This window comes from Sinocyclocheilus rhinocerous, unplaced genomic scaffold (genome assembly GCF_001515625.1).
Source record: "Sinocyclocheilus rhinocerous isolate Xijiao unplaced genomic scaffold, SAMN03320098_v1.1 scaffold387, whole genome shotgun sequence".
NCBI classification, from domain to species: Eukaryota; Metazoa; Chordata; class Actinopteri; order Cypriniformes; family Cyprinidae; genus Sinocyclocheilus; species Sinocyclocheilus rhinocerous.
Window position 1 is genome coordinate 819,293 of NW_015651557.1, and position 20,750 is coordinate 840,042.

General features: G+C 37.2%; 1 protein-coding gene across 1 annotated transcript in view; it reads left to right on the plus strand.

The window, feature by feature from the left end:
* LOC107713172 (rho GTPase-activating protein 26-like) overlaps positions 1–20,750 on the plus strand; it is a 99,473-nt gene that overhangs the window by 37,379 nt on the left and 41,344 nt on the right. The window contains exons 2-10 of the mRNA XM_016518605.1: positions 7,853–7,948; positions 10,373–10,434; positions 12,440–12,511; positions 13,545–13,646; positions 13,908–14,018; positions 14,115–14,219; positions 15,804–15,933; positions 17,409–17,509; positions 20,328–20,422. Coding sequence (XP_016374091.1) covers positions 7,853–7,948; positions 10,373–10,434; positions 12,440–12,511; positions 13,545–13,646; positions 13,908–14,018; positions 14,115–14,219; positions 15,804–15,933; positions 17,409–17,509; positions 20,328–20,422 — 874 coding nt within the window. The remainder of the gene's footprint in view (positions 1–7,852; positions 7,949–10,372; positions 10,435–12,439; positions 12,512–13,544; positions 13,647–13,907; positions 14,019–14,114; positions 14,220–15,803; positions 15,934–17,408; positions 17,510–20,327; positions 20,423–20,750) is intronic.

The window sequence follows — 20,750 nt, forward strand, 5'->3', positions numbered from 1 at the left end:
TCTAATAATCAGATAGAACTGTTAAACAAATGAATTAAAATGTATTTATACAAAAATTATAACGATTGCTTTAATATTATTCGTAATAGAAAGGCAAACATTATAATACTTTCTCATTTGCCGTCAGCATTCAGCAAACGCATTTATATCATTAAAACAAATCTTTGAATGACTAATGAACATTTAATTTCACAAACCTTGCAGACTTAGTCGAATCTAGTTGAGATCTTGTGAAGTGTGCATTTGTATCCTGCATGATCGCGTGTTCTCTGGGTGACGGTCGGTCTATGCAAATTGAATGCTGACAGGAGGAGAGTTTAGCTTCACTGGAGACGCGCGATCGACAAACTTTAAACTAGTGATTTCAAATTATGCTGTGCTTTATGCAGTTGCCCACTGCCGATATCGGCTTTATATCGGCCATCGGCCACCCTGCTTTCCAAGATATCGGCATCGGCTGTCAAAAAACCCATATCGGTCGACCACTACTACGTATACCAATGTAAAAATGTAAGTAATTTCTTGATGGTATTCACCTCAGAGTATGTCAAATGACATAGTTACCAAACAATTATTGGTGGAAAATAAAAAAAGGAAATGCATTGGTTCATGTCGGTCTCTCTTCATCCTGTGTAGTCTGTGTTTGGTAGATTTTGCAATAGAAATTGACTCTGCGCCCTGCCTTAACAGTGTGATCTATCGCAATGACATCATTACAAGTATGACTTAATGTTTATTTCTCCGTAGTTTATGTGAATTCCCAATCGCATATGCAACATGTTTGGTCTTTGATGACCCTGTTATGGTCCATATGTCAAAAAGTGTTCGTTTTGTTATGAATGAATGAACTTGAATGCATATCTGCATCTTCTTCTAATTACATCTTCATTGATTTTTACCTACTAGAGTTCCAAGTAAAATGTCTCACAGGACATTATAATGTGTGTGTCTAGCAGTGATGTGGTGGTGTTTTGCTGAGTAGACTTTGGCTTCTGACTAGCTCTCGCTGTGTGGCCCAGTACAGCTCCCTGCTGGTAAAGTGCTGTGTGTAATGGAAGCTCTGCAGTTTGGACCATCTGGAGAGATGCGTCTTCCAGGTCTTCACTGGCTTCCATCACAAAGGCTTTTATCATCTGTTCTTGTCTATATTAATAGCTGTAAGAACATTTCTGAATTAATATATTAGAAAATGTTGTCATCATTTACCCATTTGTTGTGCACTGCAAAATAATGAAAGTAAAAAAGGCCTCGGGTTGCCCAGTTCCAAAGTGTCAAAAAAAAACCCTCAAAAGTATCATTGAGCAGCCTATGTGACTCATACACTTCGATTCATACAATAGCTTTGTGAGAGGAACAGACCAAAATGTGCATTATTCACTGATAATTTGCACTGTAGCTCTCAAAATCATATATGGTCCTTTTGCATGTGCCACATAACTTGTAAAAATAAAAATAAATAAATAAAATAATGTACACTTGTAGTGTATTTCAAAGCTTAAAAGTATATTAAAAAAACTGTACTTGCATATAATTGTTACAATTTGCATTTTGTAATAATGACAATTTTTAAAGTACATTTTACAGTAAATAATTGTTTTAATACTCTTGTCATGCTATAAAGCAGACTTATTTTGCATAGTTCTTCATTGTAGGGTGTTAGTTGTTACATTTAGTTAATATATTTTACATATACTACATGTACTACTAACTTAATCATTACAAATGTGCAATTACAGTACAAATATATTTCAATACATGGTATATAATTAATAGATATGACGTTATGGTATATTTTAGTTTACCATAAATGCTTGTCAGTATATTCGACAAGATACTTTTTTGTAATTTTGTAAAGAAATTGTACTTTTTAAATAAACCAATAAACCATTTTTCTTTAAAATTCCATTCCATTTCATTCTAATTCAATTTCCATTTTCCATTTGCAGTCAATTTCACAGCTTCGGCAAAGCATACTCTGTGAATTTGAAGTTGCCCATAATTTTAGTTTTTACCAAAATCTGCAGTAAAAACTTGAACAGCTCTCTTTAGACAGTGATTTTTAGGTTTATGATGCAGGTTTTGGCACATAGTTGTGAATGCGTAACAGCCATACATATGTTTAACAGAGTCAGTGGTTTGTACATAGTGACTGCTAAGTGTCTGCCCTGCCGTATTGGTCTTTAGAGACAAATTAAACTCCTTCACTTGGCTGAAGCTGAGTTATGGGCTCCTGGACCTCAGCCATGACATCTTTCTGTTAGCATTCCAAAACACTTCCAGGTTACACTGCATACTTCTGCATTGCACACGTGTTGAGAAGCATGAGAAATATGTTGAGATGAAACTGTATTTCATTACGCTATAAGATTTCATGTGTTTAAAGCTACCCTTTCGATAAGGCAGCTAACCAAATGCTAACTACACTGACATTTTCTAATGGGGGGCAAAAAAAAGAAAGCAAACCGAGCTCCTGTCAAGTTGCTTACAAATGTAGTTATTGTCGTACGGTTGTTGTTTTTAGAGTACTCCTCAATACTAGTCAGAAAGGTCTTTGTATGATTCGTTCATTAGAAATGAAGCCACTTGTATCTCATTCTAATGATTTCAAACCACTGCCACAAAAAAGCACGTGTTCAAGAACATCTGAACAAGTTGATGAGCATGAATGATGAAGGATTTGGGAGGGCCGATCCTCCCTCATAGAAACAAATGCGAGCTCCCTGCAGACAGCAGCTGGTATCCGTTCCACTTCCACACCAGCAGCGCTCCGTCTTATCCCAGGACAGGAAACTTTCCAAACAAGTGCAGATTACATACTTCAAGTGTTTCCATTTTCTCACTTCAACATCTGATTGTCACTGTGGACGTGTAAACACTGCAAGTTATGGGAGTAGCAACAGCATTCAATTGCATGTCATTGTTCCTTGTGTATATGAAATACTCCTATCATGAACTGGGTTCAAATAGAGTTTGGGTTAATGACACTAACTAACTAACTAACTAACTATTCATTCATTCATTGGTTCATTCATGTTTCTATTTATTTGCGTATGAATTTTAAAACTGCAGTCCGTAAGTTTTGCCTCTTTGTCGCCATCTCTGTTTGAAAACTTGGAATTGCAGTTACTTGCGGAATTATCTTCCTTGCGTGGGTTGTACTCTGGCACGTACTCTGGCGGATGAATCTAATGTTTTGAGGACGGAGTATGTGTGGCAGTCAGTCACCGTACCGGTGTGAATCCTATACTTAGTAGTCACAGATTCTAACCTATGTCTTGGAGTATATGACCCAAATAAGAATTTTCACCGTATATTGTCATCTGAACAAGTAAGTAACAAGTCTGCCACGTTTATTCTGACCAACTGAGGAAAAAAGCATTACAATAAATAGGGCTGGACGATATGGCCAAAATTGATATCACGATATATTTCTTAATTTCGGTCGATACGATATAATTCCGATATCGATATGAATCTTTTGTAACATTATAAATGCCTTTATCATCACTTTTGATCAGTTTTAAGCATCCTTGCTAAATAAAAGTATAAATTTCTATAATTTCTTTCCCAAAAAAATAATAAAAATTATACTGAATGGAATAGTGTATAATGTTACAAAAGCTTTTTATTTCAGATAAATGCTGATCTTTGGATCTTTCTATTCATCAAAATAGCCTAGTAGCCGGAACAACTTCTTTATGTTTACAGAAGTGACGTAATGATGCAGCAGCATGCTCGAATTTCCCGCGAAAACCTACCCGTACGACTCAAATTAGAAAACATTATTATAAGTTAACCGTTGTGAATCGGGCTAAAGTAAGGCGATAGTTTTGAACACTGGCTGGTTATGTACATGCTCAAATATTGATTTTGGATCAGCTTTAAGTAATGTAAAAAAAAACAATATTTAAATTAATTAATTAATTAATTAAAAGATTGGGAGGCTATTCATACATACAGGCACTTGAATACACCTCTTCTGTGATTAAAGTTTTAATTTCATTTCTGAATTTATTCTCAGAGTTCCGTGATATAAACTCAAAATTTCAAGTTACAAAGTCAGAATTGCATGATATAAATTCACATTCTGAGAAATACAGTCGCAATTCTAAGTTACATGCAATTGTGAGTTAAAAAGTGAGAATTGTGAGATAAACTCACGACTGTAAGAAAATAGTATTTTTTCCCTCATAATTTGACTTTAGGGGCCCTATCAAACACCCGGCGCAATGCGGCGCCAGACGCGACGCAAGTGTTTTTTGCTAGTTTCAGCCTGACGCAGTTGTCATTTCACGTCCTGCGCCACGTTGTTTAAATAGCAAATGCATTTGCACCCATTTGTGCGCCCATGGGCTGGTCTGAAAACAAGATGTGTTCAGGCACATTGTTGGCGTGATTTTGAGTTTTTTTGTGGCAACTGAAATAGACTGCGCCATTGACCAAAAAAAACCTGGTCTAAAATCTGGCGCAATATTATTATTTTTTTTGTTATTTAAAGAGCGAAAAGAGTGACAAAAGACAGTAGTAGCCTCCGGTTAGAGCTAGACGAACTTCGACAGATTGAGCCAAGACGACAGAAATAATTCAGAATAAAAACAAAATAGACATTTCATAGAAACAGATTATCCCACTGAAACATAAGATATTGGGCCCTATCATACACCCGGCGCAATGCGGTGCCAGGCGCGACGAATGTGTCTTTTGCTAGTTTCAGCCTGACGCAGTTGTCATTTCACGTCCTGCGCCACGTTGTTTAAATAGCAAATGCATTTGCACCCATTTGTGCGCCCATGGGCTGGTCTGAAAACAAGATGTGTTCAGGCACATTGTTGGCGTGATTTTGAGTTTTTTTGTGGCAACTGAAATAGACTGCGCCATTGACCAAAAAAAACCTGGTCTAAAATCTGGCGCAATATTATTATTTTTTTTGTTATTTAAAGAGCACGTTAGTAATATGCGCCTATAGGCGGGTGCGCAACGCGCGTACACTTTGCTTATTACACACACAGCAGCACACAAACATTTTTAAAAATGAAAAATTAAAGGATTAAAATGTAAAAGATTATTATTGTGTACATAAATATAAAAATGCCTACATGTCATAATGGATAGTCTTTGCATGTAACAGAATTACGCGCACGAGCAGATCCGTTCCCTCACTAGAGAAGCGTTCCATTTTTCCTCTTGTAAATTCTGCCATGTAAATAGCGAATCCGCCATGGCGCGAGCGCAACTGGCTTTTAAAGGGAATGGGAGATGAGACTCTGACTGGTTTATGGCACATTACGCCCAAAACACCCCCATTATTCATTAAGAGAATAGGGACAACCCTTTTAGACCATGCGCTGGGCGCGCCGACTATTTTTCCCGCACTTAAACTAGCAAAAGTGGATTCGGACACGCCCTAAGCACAATTGCGCCGTGCGCTTTAGACCATGCGCTTAGATCATTAAAATAGCGCCCAAGAACTCGCAATAGTGAATTTATGTGTCAAAATTCAGAGAAAAAAGTCAGAATTGTGATATAAAAAGTCACTTTCTTTTTCAGTGTTGGAAACAGGCTTCCATAGCTTTACAGATGTATACTAATGTAAAAATAACCCAGACATTTCTTGGAGACATTCACATCATAGTTTTAGTCAAATGACAAGGTTATTTGGTTCTACATCATAGAGAGGTCTATAAGAAGTCTGATAATATCAGAAAATTAAATTGACCTTTTATGACATGACAATGGTTATTTTCGCTTAGAAAAGCCTCTAAAAAGTAAAGGAAATTTACTTTGCAGACAAGAAACATGTTAACTAAAGCTCAGACGTCACATAACGGCGTGTCAGCAGCATTCCACTGGAGCCTTAGGAAAGAAAAATGCTGTATCTTTTTATTTGATTTCCCGTTGGCTTGTATTTGTGAGTGTTTGTGCATGCATATTCAACTGTATGTATGCATTCCTTCCTTGGACGGCACCACTGTGTCGCCGGGCGTAAGGCAGGAAGCAGAGGTCACTGGAGGAGAATTCTGTGTTCTTAGAGCACATGTTGACGAATGTGGATGTCAACAGAAGCTGCTTATTTTTAGCGCTGGTCACTAATTAAATATCAATTCTTGGATTTCCGAGTGCTAAAATAACTGCGTCCGTAGATAACAAATTGATAGGCTACTTGTTGGGAAGTAGGGTTGTCACTTTACCCAAATATTAGCAGTCGATCCCAATACTCAAGTAAAATTAAATGATTATTGATACCAAAGCGAAAACTAATATGCTATTGAACATACCCATGAGATGTCTGTTGTATTTTTCTGTCATAAATTAACTGGTAATTGGTGTGAATTTTGTTAGTAGAGATTGTTGCATGTTTAACTATTTTACCGTTTTGTTCATGCATTGTAAAATGTCTTGTAACCTGCTAGCTCGGTAAGCCAAAGCAAGCCATTGCCAAACAGAATCATATTTCTTTCCATGAAGAACTGGGTCAATATGTTTCACAATAAGTAAATGCATGTCCTGAGAAAAGAATAATGTATTTGTTACTGGCAAACTTGCCCTTGAGTTGGTTATCCATTGTATCACTTGTGTCATTTGTATTGGAGAGAGTTTACACACAGTTTGCCCAAAATGTGCTTTTGATTTTGACACTTTGACAATCACATACAGAATTTTTGGTTCATATCGCTGTGAGTGATACTTTTAAAAAGAGCTGCTATGCCAAATTCCTTTACAGAGCTCTAGGAATTTTACATTATTATTATTAGTAGTAGTACTATTTTTGTAGTACAAGTTAGTAGTACATTTTCAAAACTTTTAGTACAAGTCAGATAACGTTTTTTCAAGCATTTCAGCATATTTTCAATTGTTAGTACAATACACAAAATTACAAAGTATCCTTTCCACTACACATAATGCGTGTTTCATCTATATACATTTTTGGTCACACTTTAGTTTTGGGACCAGTTCTGACTATTAACTAACTATTAACTACAATGTTTGCCTCAATAAACTCCTAATTTGCTCCTTATTAATAGTTAGTAAGGTAGTTTAGGTATGGGGTAGGACTAAGGGATCTAAGTATGGTCAGAATAAGACATTAATATGTGCTTTATAAGTACTAATAACAGACAATATGCTAGTAATATGCATACTAATAAGCAACCAGTTAAAAGTGAGAATTGGTCCCTAAACTAAAGTGGAAAAAAAAAAATTTTAATCACAGTGATTTCATAATGTTATTACTTTCAAACTATTCAATTGCATCTCTTCCCATTCAGTTTATCTATCATTTAATTCAGCTGATCTTAATGATTAAACAATCGTATGAGTTGTATAGATATAGAGTCTATAGAACTGGTTTGCAATTTCCAAATATAATGAATTCCTATTAAAGTACAGTATATGCAATTTACCTCAAACTAAAAAGTGCTACTGAGGTTGACATCCAGCTCGGCTCATTTTTGTGCAAGTTTCTCATTTGTTTGTTATTCTGAAGAAATTTTTTTCCAAAGTTATGGCAATCTAAAACCAAGGGGTCTGCCTTCGATTTATAATCTGATCTGACCAGCCAAATTCTCCTTCCATGACAAACAGTGTTTATTTTTAGGGACTTCTGGGCTCATTCTGTCTCTCCTTAGCTTTCTTTTTTGGACTATTTTCCCCCTTGCAGTCTCTTTTTCTCGTTCCCTCACTGAACTCTTACTCACTTTGTCAGTCGCATGTCTTGAAAGACCCAGACACCACAAAGTTTCCAAAGTGCATTACATGTTCTCTCGCTTCCTGGCTTAAAACATTGTGGTTTTGTCACCTTGTGCTATTCTCGTCAGAGAAATTTTAACACATCTTCTCGTCACATCTTTTACAGATTTGTCCACTGCGAAGAGAAAGTTTGCGGAGTCGCTGAACGAGTTTAAATTCCAGTGCATTGGCGATGCAGAAACAGATGATGAGATATGCATTGGTAAGATCATAACATTGTTTCTTTTGAATGTTTGTTGTTCCTTAGTCAGTGTATTATGCAAGAAACAAAAAGTATTCTCAAGATTATACTACAGTTTTAAACCCCACAGCGGTATTCAATGTATGCTGTCATACAAATGACATTCGTAGAAAGCATTTGAACTCAACTTTAAAGCAGTTTCTTCATTGTTTCTGTGAAGGCTATCGGTTGAGTACAAATTGATCCATGGCCATCTGATCCCACTCAAGGTCTTGCACAATGTATTCATTACAAGCTTTTAACTCAAAAAGACAGGTTTTACTGAGTGCGGTCCACAACGACCGTTTCATTGAGCCCCTACTATGACACAATTAAACCAAGGTTTCAGCTCAACTTATGTGTATTTGCCATAATTCCACTTGATGGTGTGGCATCAAAGGCTTAAGTGTTGGAACCTGTGGGAATTTTTGTGGCTTTCTGTAAGTCCTGGCACCTTACATGGAAACTTGCTGAAATTCTGCTTGGCTGAATCTGAAGAAGGAACATGTATTGACTTGCCTTTATTCTGATCTCATCTTCAGTTGTAGCCTTGCAGTCCTTTAGTCTTAGGCCCTGTCCACACGAACGCGGTTATTTTTAATACCGCAGCTTTTTCTACGCGGTTAGGCCGTTCGTCCACACGCAAACGCAGCACCAGTTCACTGAAACCGAACATTTTTGAAAATGCCTGCCAGGGTGAAGATTTTCAAAAACTCAGGTTGCAGTGTTATCGTGTAGACAGCGAAACCGGAGTTTTTGGCTTGTGACGTCGGAGCATGCGCTGTTATCTCCGCCTACTGGAAACTTTTTCAGGCTTCTGATTGGCCAACATGGCTTTACGGTTGAGATTATATCGCCACCTGTTGGTTTGGCATGCTCTTGACAGTGCTTCATAGCATGCGTTTGCGTTTTCATGTGGACGGAGATGTTTTTAAAAACGGAAGAAGGAAAAACTCTGTTTATAAAAATACCCGTGTACGTGTGGACATGGCCTTACTTACTTTCTGTTGACCTTATGAGGTTGAACATGAAAACTGTATTACATCTGGAAGTTTTCGTAGTAATGCATCCACTGTATGTCTGAGGTTGGGTATCTTGAGAGGTTTGATGAGTTTGCTGCTTTAGTTATGATAGAAATACTAGTGCTAAGCAGTGGAATCGCCATTACGTTTGCACATGTTTAGAGTATTTGCCTTTTCAAAACTGTCAGTTGTATATAATGGCCTTAATATAATTGGACTTTGCATAGCAGCACCCTAATACAACGCTAAAGAAGTGCACTTAATTGTGCACATGTAGTCATCTTCAAACCTTAAATATACATTTAAAGTACTGCACTTGCAGATAATACAATATTAATGAAATAAGTCTACTTCAAAATAGTACAGTGTCATGCCTTTCTTAACACAGACTTTTAAAAAGACACATTGTAATTGTCAAAATAAAAAATTAACTTTAAAGTACATTTTAAATCATTGTTTTAATAATCATGTCATGTTTTAAAGTACACTTGTTTTAATGTGTTGACTTACATAATATAGCACATGTAAATTACCTAATTATATTTGTAACTGTAGTGTGTTATCTGATATTACATTTAGAGTTGTAATATCAAATACAACTTTAATATACAAATGTGTAATTGCAATTTAGATACATGACATTACAGTATAGTTTAGTTTACCATAAATGCTTGTCGGTACATTCAACAGTACACTTTAATTATATTTCAAACAGAATTGTACAATTGCATATAAAGATATACTTTAGTCCTACTTAAATGGGTCAAAAGGCAGTCTTAAGTTCAACTAATTGCATTTAATATACATTTAAACTATAATACATATTCATTAGATAACATGTAATTAAGTGTCTGAAAACATTACACTCAGTCCACATATTAGTATATTCTTTTAAAGTATATTATTTTTGTAGTAAATGCTCTTTTTAAAAGTATGCTAAAGTAAAAAAAAAAAAAGTATGTTGCACAAGACCCAACACTTTGACATTTTTTTTCCCAACACATCACAGTTTTTTTTTACCTCGCCTAGATTTAAAAAAAAATTATTTGTAGGTGTTAAACACAGTCTTTGCAGTTGGTAGTTGAAGTTGGTATTTGGCCGCTGTTTTTTTTTTTTGTAAGAGCGCTAAACACATTCTAATGGTTGTCACACAGACTTACGTATGTTAAACACAATTCTGATTGCACAATTTTGCTGAGTTGTGCTGTGGAAAGTGTCGCTCTTGGCTCGGTTTTGAATAACCATTTCTTACTTGAATTCTCAGGCTGTCCGTGGTGAATTATAAAATGACAAATGTCTGACTTCACTGCTTGAAGATGTAAATTAAGCTAATGTGGTCAAGATGCTGTGTGTGATCACCAGTCTTATTTCTTTTCTTTCAAAGCCAAATCACTTCAGGAGTTTGCTGGAGTCTTACAGAACCTGGAAGATGAGAGGACACGAATGGTCAGCAGGTTTTTTCATCTTCACCATCATCAGTTTCATTATCACTATGTTTATAACTAATAGGAATAGTTCACTAAAAATGAAACTTGCTCCCATGTCTTTCATTTCCTGAGTTAGACAGTATGATGATATACAGTTCTGTCATGAGAGTTTAGCATCGTAATATACATGACAATGTTATTGTGTGTGGTCTTGGTGGAATAGATCTGCTACGCTGATGCTGATGCTGATGCTGCGGCAGGGCAAGTACCGTGACTTGCTGCTGCTGCACATATTACATATATGAATAACCCTTAATAAACAGTAACATGCATTAAATTACTTTGTAGCAGATCTATACAGGTGGAGCTGGGGAAGGTGGAGGGTTTCTAAAGCGCACTGCAACTGCTATAGCAAGCACTAGCCGAGTATTTGAATGTTGAGCTGCAAGCTCATTGGCTGCTGATACGAAAAGAACCAATCAGTTGCGGCTTGTGAATAATGATGTCATTATGTCCGATTAAGTTAGACCTATCAGACTGCGTCATCTAGAGTTTCATGACAGAACTTTGGTATTTGTTGTTAAAAGTTTACATACACCTTGCAGAATCTACAAAATGTTCATTATTTTACTAAAAATAAGAGGGATCATACAAAATGCATGTTATTTTTTATTTAGTATTGTTCTGAATAAGATATTTTACATAGAAGATGTTTATATATAGTTCTGTCATGACAACTCTCAGAGGGATTGGCATGGTAATGTACATGACAATGTTAATGTATTTGGTCTTGGCGGAATAGATCTGCTACGCAACTGCTGCTGCGGCAGAGCAAGTACCAGGACTTGCTACTGCCAATACATCCACAACATGCTGCTGTGAGCATGTAAGAAATACTGCTGCTGCAAATATAACATACATGAAAAAACCCCCGTATAGCATACATGAATCACCTCGTAGCAGATCTATACAGGTGGAGCTGGGGAAGGTGGAGGGTTTCTGAAGCAAGCTGCAACTGCTACGGCAAGCACTATTTGAATGTTGAGCAGCGAGCTCATTGGCTATCGATACAGGAGAGAACCAATCAGCTGTGCCATGTGATAATGATGTCATTAGTTCAGATTGAGTTAGACCTATTGGACTGCGCCATCTAGAGTTTCATGCCAGAACTCTGTATTTCACAAGAAAATAAAGAAAAAATAAGAGGACTAAATAAACTAAATAAAACTAAGAGATAGAGAATCTGCTATAGCATTAATACCCTGGTGTTATTGACAAAATCTGACACGAAGCAGAAAACTACCACCTACTCTGCAAACTGTAACAAGCTTTGTAGCTCATATGTGTGATTTCACTTTGACACGTCTGATGTAGACACTGTGTAATGGTAGGTGGTTTATGGTTGCCAAGCAAAGTTGGAGTTTGCTAATGTGTGGTCACACCAAAATAGGTGTCTATATGCAGTGGCGGCTCGTGGGTTTTAAAATAGAGGAGGCACACTAATTGTATTGGTCTGGGATCCCTGCCGATTATTATTATTATTATTATTTGCTTAACCACTTTAAAATGGTTTTTTGGTTGCTTTTAGTCAGAAAACGTAAAGAAAACGACATACATACAGCAAGATAATATCCATCCATCCATCCGTCTAAAAAAAAGGTTACATTTCTAAATTTCTACAATTACCAGAGCAATCTGTGTGGCAATATGTGTGATGCACAGACAAAACTAAATAAATAAATACAAACATACATAAATGAATAATCATACTGTCATGTCTACAGTATAAAGTCTTAATGCTTTAACATGAAAGCAGTACTAGGGATGGGGGATGATTCAATATATATAATTAGATATTTAACGTTAACTTTAAGGGATATAAATATTAATCCGTTTAGTTTTAAGTGAGAGTAAGCAGTTCTCAAAACGTATGTGGCAAAGATTGGTGACAAACAATGATGATAAATGGGGGGAAACGATGATGATAGATGGTAAAAAGAACTCTATGACCTGTGTCTCCTCAGATTGAAAATGCCAATGATGTGTTGATCTCGCCACTGGAGCGTTTCAGGAAGGAGCAGATTGGAGCTGCAAAGGTGAGAGCAGAAGTTCAAATCGCTTTATGCTGTAATGGTATTCATAGCAGAGAGAGGCTTATTGTTTTCAGTTATCAAGAAGTACCTTGTTCGAAGGCGTATTTGTCACTTACGATTATTGTTACATAGTCAAAACCTGCAGATTAAATGTGGGCCAAGCCATCACAGATCAAAGTGCTTCTAAGAAACTGCTGTAACTTGTTTAAACAGCACTGCCATCTGTTGGTTATGATGTGTAAACACTTATTGTAATGTTGTTCATGATGAATACAAACAGATGCAATAAATCTGTTTAAATTGACATGTAGCAAAGAATTGTGCATGCCTCATTTTAAGTTTTTTTTTTAACAATGGTTCAAATTTATTGCCAACTTTGCAGCTCATGCATGCCGCTTGATTCCCTAATGACTAATTCGACTCTCTCACACCCAGTGGCTTTTGTCCATTATTGTGGATGTGCATCTGGTTATTAGACACTTACAGGTGTCAAGGCCCTTAAGAAAATTAAAGCAGAAAAGCAAAGAATGAGCCATTGTAAAGTACACTTTGTAAAGTACACATCGCTTAAAAGTACTTATTACACAAATAGTGTACTTTAAAAGAATGTACATAAGTGTGGATCTGAATGTAATGTTTTCGGACACTTAATTGCATGTTATTTGCAATTAAAGTAAAATGTGTTCGAGTTTACATTTATATTAAATGCAATTTGTTGAACTTAAGATTTTAGCACACCTGTATAAGTAATTTCGTAATTACTTGCAGTATATTGTTTTTGAAAAATGGTTAAAATATTACTGTCGAATGCACTTGCAAGCATATATGGTGATGGTATGAGAGCTTCAGCATCCACCCCAAACACACTACTTGATAAAGTTTATGTGTGTGAAACTACCCACTGTTACTGCTTTAAAAATGTTAAGTACTGTATTTCCAGTTTAAAATGAATATGGATGTATACATACATACATGCAAATCTCTACATATAACATTTCAGCTTTTGTCAGTCAGAGTTTGCATTTTTATCCCACAGGAGGCCAAAAAGAAATATGATAAAGAGACAGAGAAGTACTGCACAGTGTTGGAGAAACACCTCAGTCTGTCTGCAAAGAAAAAGGAAGCACACCTTCACGAAGTATGTTCTGCTATTAATGCCGTTTTACCTGAGACTAAAATACCATTTTGCATGCGGTTGCACTTTAAGACTAGCAATCGTCTGGTTTGACTTCCTATGAAACAGTAAACTGCGGGCAGATATATTGAAAGGCTTGACTTCATTTGTAAAAGCAAAAGCATTTGGTTTGCCATTGTAGACATGAACTAAAAGCTACAAACCCCCAGTTTAATTTGATGGATATTTGTCTTTTTTTTTTTAAAAATGATCAAATCTACCCAGGCGGATAACCAGGTGGACATAGTAAGGCAGCACTTCTATGAGGTCTCGCTGGAATATGTCTTCAAAGTGCAGGAAGTTCAGGAGAGGAAGATGTTTGAGTTTGTGGAGCCGGTAAAACTTCATCACATTTTCATGTCATTCTTTTTATATTATATTATATTACATTACATTATTCAGTCTTTACTGATGGCTCTTTTTTGTGTGTAGTTGCTGGCTTTTCTACAGGGTCTGTTTACATATTATCATCATGGGTACGAACTGGCCAAAGACTTCAACCATTTCAAGACAGACCTCACAATCAGCATTCAAAATGTGAGTGCATTTCTTACAACAGACCCTCATACAGTAGATGCTGATGTTACAAATTAGGAGAGCAGAATTAGTAGTCTGTTTTTGTTTTTTGACTGTACTGTACTAAAGCATAAAGAAATAATACAGTTGCAGATATTTAGGAAACATGCTAAGTTCACATACCTGTTTCTTTGAATAACAATGCTACAATTCTGCTTTGAAATGAGTGTTCCGTGTCAGAATGTCTGTTTCTGGTCTGTGTGATTCTGCCCACTGCCAGTTTACCCAATAGTATTTTGACACACTGGGTTTCCAGATGGTGGAAAACACAGCATACTGCAGCCATAGAAGCAAGCAAACAAACTGGGTCAGAGATCACAGACTCTACCCGACCTAAAAAGCATCGACATCCACCCAAAAAGCTCTATGACCAGAAGCATATTAAAACACAGATATTCATCACCTTCCATTGTGAATTGCGCTTGTTCCTGTGCATGACAACCTACGTGAGTGTCCAGTCTGAGGAGGAGGGCACTGCAGTACCTATTTCAACCACTAGCTGTCAATATTGCGTACTGCACCTCTAAGTAAATTGCAAGTAAATCATCATGTCTTCTTTTAGTTAAAGGCAGGGTATGTGATTTTTCAAAAACACTTTAGAAAACTGATTCGGGCCGAATCGCAAAACAAACTTGTAGCCAATCAGCAATAAGGGGCGTGTCTACTCGTGATGTGGAGGAGAGAGCTTTCAGTGCATGGGACGGACATTAGCCGAGCCGAGCGACAGAGAGATAGAGATGGCGGATAAAAAACAAAAGAGGAAAACGTCTGCGGAACGATAAGGCAAGAAGTAGGACCCGTGTAAATATCAGATCAGCTTTCCAGCGCTGGAGAGAACTCAAGGAGCGGAGGCCTGCGATCGGACGCCGAGGTTGCTTTGTTTCTTCTCAATAGGTGAGTAAAACCGTGTCTACAACAGCTAAAGTCTGCCTACACTGGACGCGATCAAACGACCGTTGAAAACCATTTGAAATGTGTGTCATCACGTCATAAATAGAACCCGGCAGCAGTTTTCTGTTGGGGTTTGTTGCGCCGCGCCGCTCACGTCCGTAGACACGGTGTAACATTGGTTTTGCTTTGTTTCACAGAACTAATCGTTGCCTGGGTTGCGTACGTATATGTGGGGCGGAGCTATCAAAATAGGGGCAAGACCCTTTTGGGGTAGGGGCGTGTTTGTTTTGGTGATTTCAAATATCAACATTGGCTACCAGAAATCACTTACTCTGCCTTTAAGGATGAGTGTATCAAACCCTTTCAAAGCCAAATCACTACAGGAGTTTGCTGGAGTTTGTTAAAACCCAGTACCTGACAGGTGCAGTTAGTTTGCCAAAATGCATTGCAAATAACAACTGCCATAAAACTAGCCACTTCACAATGAGCCTGGTCAATGATCGGTTATATTTAAGGAGTGCAGTAGTTTAATGTATATTGCATTGCAGAGTTTTTTTTTTTTTTTTACAGTGGCAGGTTTTCACAAGCATTCTTGAATCTTCATATCTTTTTGAACATTCACCTTCTCCTTAAATTGTCTTTGTCGTGTTTCAGACGCGGAACCGGTTCGAGAGCACTCGTTCAGAGGTGGAATGCTTGATGAAGAAGATGAAGGAAAACCCGGACGAACATAAGAGCATCAGTCCGAACACAATGGAGGGATACCTGTTTGTGCAAGAGAAACGTAAGTTGAAAAGTTTAGGGCTTTTTTCTGATTTCTAAGACACAACTGATTACACTGGCCACTGTAGAGGGTGTGTGATGATTTGTGTGTTTGTAAGTAAAATCATTTTTGAATGTATGTGAGCCATGTTTACCTGTCATCATGCAAAATGACTTCCCAGGGTATTTGGATTCCGTTTTCTTTGCTTGTCTTTTGGATCCAAATAAAATAATAAAATGTGTGTGTGTGTACCCACAATCCTAAATGGCAAGCCAACATTCAGAGAAGTCTCTGTTCACATGGACACAAAAATTGCAGCAAATCAGCTTGGTATCCCCACTACCATGAAGCATTGAGATTGACATCATTAAACATCATTATTCTCCCTGCATTCTCAAACAACTTGTATATTTGTATATATCTAAATATTTAGCAGTACACCTAAAATGTAATGTATTTTATACTTATTACTGACTCTAAGTCAGTTATCTTATTTTCCTAGGCTGTTGTTATTTTTATATGATTTCATTGCTTTACTATCCACAGTGCTTCATGTCTATGAAAATAAAGCATGTTCAGTTTTCACCAAACAGATAAATGTTACTGTGCCAACTGTGTATCATAGCAGTTCATAAATTAAAAGTCCAGTCTGCGGCGCTGAAAGGTTAATGCTCTTTTGCCTTTAAAAATAACATGCTCCCTTCACTAAATCCTACCCTGAACCAAACCGTTGGTGTTAAAGAAAGAAAGTTTTCTTTTTCTCATTTGACCATGTTTTTACACTGTTTTGAGCTTTTTTATCGAACCATGTTTCATGAGACTTGAGAGAGCTACCGAGCAAGTTTACTACAGCAGAAAATCCATACACAGAGAGCTGAATATGTGATGTCCATTAAAAAATTTATTGGTTTACAAATCATGCACTATGGTAAAGGTATTTTAAGGTGATAGCAAAGGGTTGTGCAAAGAAATTGCAAATGAAAATGAGTCTTCATTAACTGATTTTTTTGGCCCTATGATCATAATTTGTGTGAAAAGGAATATAGGTGTTTGGTGTTTTACTGCCACCAGTGTTCATGTCTTCTTTTTCTTTTTTAAGTACATGTAAAGGCATGTTTTTGCAATGAGCCTGGGTTGGTATTTCATGGCTTTGAGCTCTTTACTGAAGATTTTTTGAAATCCCTATTAAGAAATGAATGAATTTTTATCCCAAAGGTGGTGACAAATTGGGCAGCAACTGTTATGCTCTTGCACAGTATTGCATTTCACTTCACTCTGTTCTTTTCCCTTCCATAAATGCTTCAAAGTTTTACATAACCAAAGCCTTCAAAGAGTTTACCATATCTTTCCTTCTCTATCACACACAAAACTTTAATTGCTTAAAATAGTGTTTCCCAACCCTGTTTCTGGAGGCACATGAACACTGAATTCTGTGATCCATTTACTGTTTATCTGTCTTTTTCTTACATGGCTCCCTGTTTTTTTTACCAAATCAGGTTCCTTCGTGTCCACATGGGTGAAGTACTACTGCATCTATCACCGAGAGCCCAAACGCATGGCCATGATGCTGTTTGATCAGAAGTCTGGGGCCAAAAATGTAAGTGGTTCTTTTTTCTCTTTCTCTGTCACATACAGTCCCTCTCGCACCCTTTCACTCAGCAGTATGTGTAACCTTTGGATTGGAGAGTGGATACTGGCACAAGCCACGTGTCTGTTCCTCAATGCTGGCATTGACAAGACTCTGATCTTGGCACGAGAAGCTGCGTATCGCATCGTTGAGCTGGCACCAGTGTCGGCACCTGGCTCTGTGCCCGTCCCGCTCTGCACAGCCACACACGCAGGGTCAATAGCACGACTCTCGCACCAGGGACTGCATGCGGCCTGATTACATTCCGACCAGACACTACTACCCCGTGCTAGACACACAAACCTGCTAATCGCAAGAGAGAAGCAAACAGAAAATGTGTTTTATTGTCATTAAAAAAAATAAAAATTGAATACAGAGTAATATTCTTTCGTGATTTGCATGGTTTATTTTATTGCTGACATGTTTACAAGGAAATGCACATTCTGTTGAAACAAAAACCCTTTAATTTAATGTGGGTAAATTTCAGACAAAAATATCTTTCGATTCTTGAGTTGGAATTTGAATGGTTTCACAGCAAAATGCAAAAGTGTGACTAGGTCTTCACTCAGCAGCTAATATAGAGTACTATAAAATAATTTATTTTTATTTAATACTCATTTATAAAATATAATAGTATTATCACACTTTATTTATTTTATTTAAAAATAACTAAATTCAATAAAACTATTATTAGTATTATTAATTATTATTTTTTTATAGTTATATTTAATTGGGCACACTATGTGCAGTGTGAGCACCAAACCAAATCTCCAGGTGCTCTCATGAGAACCTGACTGAAAAACATATGTGCACCCCTGTATATATTTACACGTTCTATTTAGTGCTTAAAAATAAATTTCATTCATCAAATTAGTCAAATTTTACATTTGAATTAGAATCCTGTTTTTTGTCCCAGTTTAATAAACATTAACAATAAACATTCTATACATCATATAAGTTTTCACATTTTTCATTTACTATTCTGTTTTGGTTTTCAACCCAATGTTTATGTATTGCATCTGTGACATGTCAGTTACAACAGTCATTTCAGCTCATCCTTCAGATAGTTAAAATGAACATGTTTACAGTAAATACAGAGTTCTGGCATGAAACTCTAGATGGCGCAGTCCGATAGGTCTAACTCAATCTGACCTGGCGACATCATTGTCACATGGCAGCTGATTGGTTCTCTCCTGTATCGGTAGCCAATGAGCTCGCTGCTCAATATTCAATATTGCTGTAGCAGTTTGCAGCGCACTTCAGGAAACCCTCCACCTTCCCCAGCTCCACCTGTATAGATCTGCTACGAGGTGATTCATGTATGCTATATGGGGGCTATTTCATGTATGTTATATTTGCAGCAGCAATATTTCTTACATGCTCACAGCAGCATGTTGTGGATGTATTGGCAGTAGCAAGTCTCTGTACTTGTTCTGCCGCAGCAGCAGCGTAGCAGATCTATTCCGCCAAGACCAAATACATTAACATTGTCATGTACATTACCATGCCAATCCCTCTGAGAGTTGTCATCACAGTAATAGACTTATAATGGAGGCTTAGCAGGCAAATTGGCTAGAGGGATTACAAGCAGGAATCACAAACTCATATTTTTAAGCACACTGTGTGGAAACCAGTTGTTAGATAACAAATTGACTGCCTGTCCACCAATCTTCAACATATTTGGCATGATATTATCATAAGTGAGCGATATAAACTGATGAGCCACAACATTAAATCCACTGACAGGTGAAGTGAATAACATTGGGTTACACTTTAGCTTGGGGACCAGTTCTCAGTATGAACTAACTATTATCTATGACATTTACCTCAATAAACTGCTAATTGCTGCTTACTAATAGTTAATAGTGATGCAAGTACTTAGAGGGATAGTTCACCCAAAAATGAAAATTCTGTCATTAATTACTCACCCTCATGTCGTTCCAAACCCGTAAGATCTTCGTTCATCTTTTAATCATCAAATTAATATTTTTTTCAGCTGTTAGTCTTATCAATTACAACAGTAATAGGCTAGCTCAGCTCTTCTCAACAAGCCACACAATTTCATAAGTCATGTTTGTAGCACAAATGATGTGGGATGTGTTATGCACCAAATTGTAATACTTCAGGTTAAGGGTTTGAATGTGTAGGGTTCAAATACTAACGCTTTTATCGCTGAAAATATGACCTTGTCCCAAAAGGTGAATTTATTGTATATATATATGCAGTCTTGCAGACTTATTGTAGACTAAATGTGCTCACAGGGACCCTTGTTTCACCTCTCCAGACGTTGCATTCTGTAAGCATACTCAGTTTGTTTAGTATCTAGTCCTTGCGCTAGCATTACGCTATCGCCTTTTCTGCAATGTGAAAAGAGAAGAAAAACTAGAGAGAAGTCACTTAGCAGAGTGGCGTGATAGAAACAATTAGACTGTAAGTGAGGAGGTCACTGAAGGAGAGAACGACAGCGCTCTGGTAAATGAACTCCAGAGGTATGTGTGTAATGTGTTGCTAGTCGGTAAAAGAGCTGTGAAGTGTTGGAATAAAAATAGCTGGCCGCATTTGAACACCCATTCCTTGGCCACACTTTGCAACAAGATAGGGAGTAACCTGACACTTTATCATTCATTTATATAATCATTTATGTGATGACAGTGTAGTTGGTAAATATAGAACATCTGGTCACATTTTCCTGTCGGCCGTCCAGGCTCACATAAAAGCCGAATAAGTGAAATGCTGAAAATGTGGTGCCAAAATTTGGGCCTATAGTAAACCATGTTTTTCTTTTCAGGGAGATGAGGAAAGCTTTACGCTGAAATCTTGCACCAGAAGGAAAACAGACTCAATCGAGAAGAGGTTCTGTTTTGACATTGAAGCCGTGGACCGGTGAGTTGACTATAAGCATGCCTGCCACCAGATGGTGCTTTGGTCCACGTAACATCCAGTGGGAGACACTTCCTGGCTGCTGCTCAGGAAAGGGGGTGGAGATTTGGACTAGGTCTGCCAGGCATGAAGAGAGTGCACTGTAGATAGCTTCGACCTGTCAAAACTGTTGCAGTAACTAGGAAGAGAGAAATAAAGTGGCCATCTTATGGTTGTAGGCAGGGGAAGGGAACCGATTTCTTTACACTTAACATTTAGGCCAAAAGATGCTCTAAGCCCTGATGACACAACATTGTAATAATTAAAAAAAATAAATAAATAAATATCCATC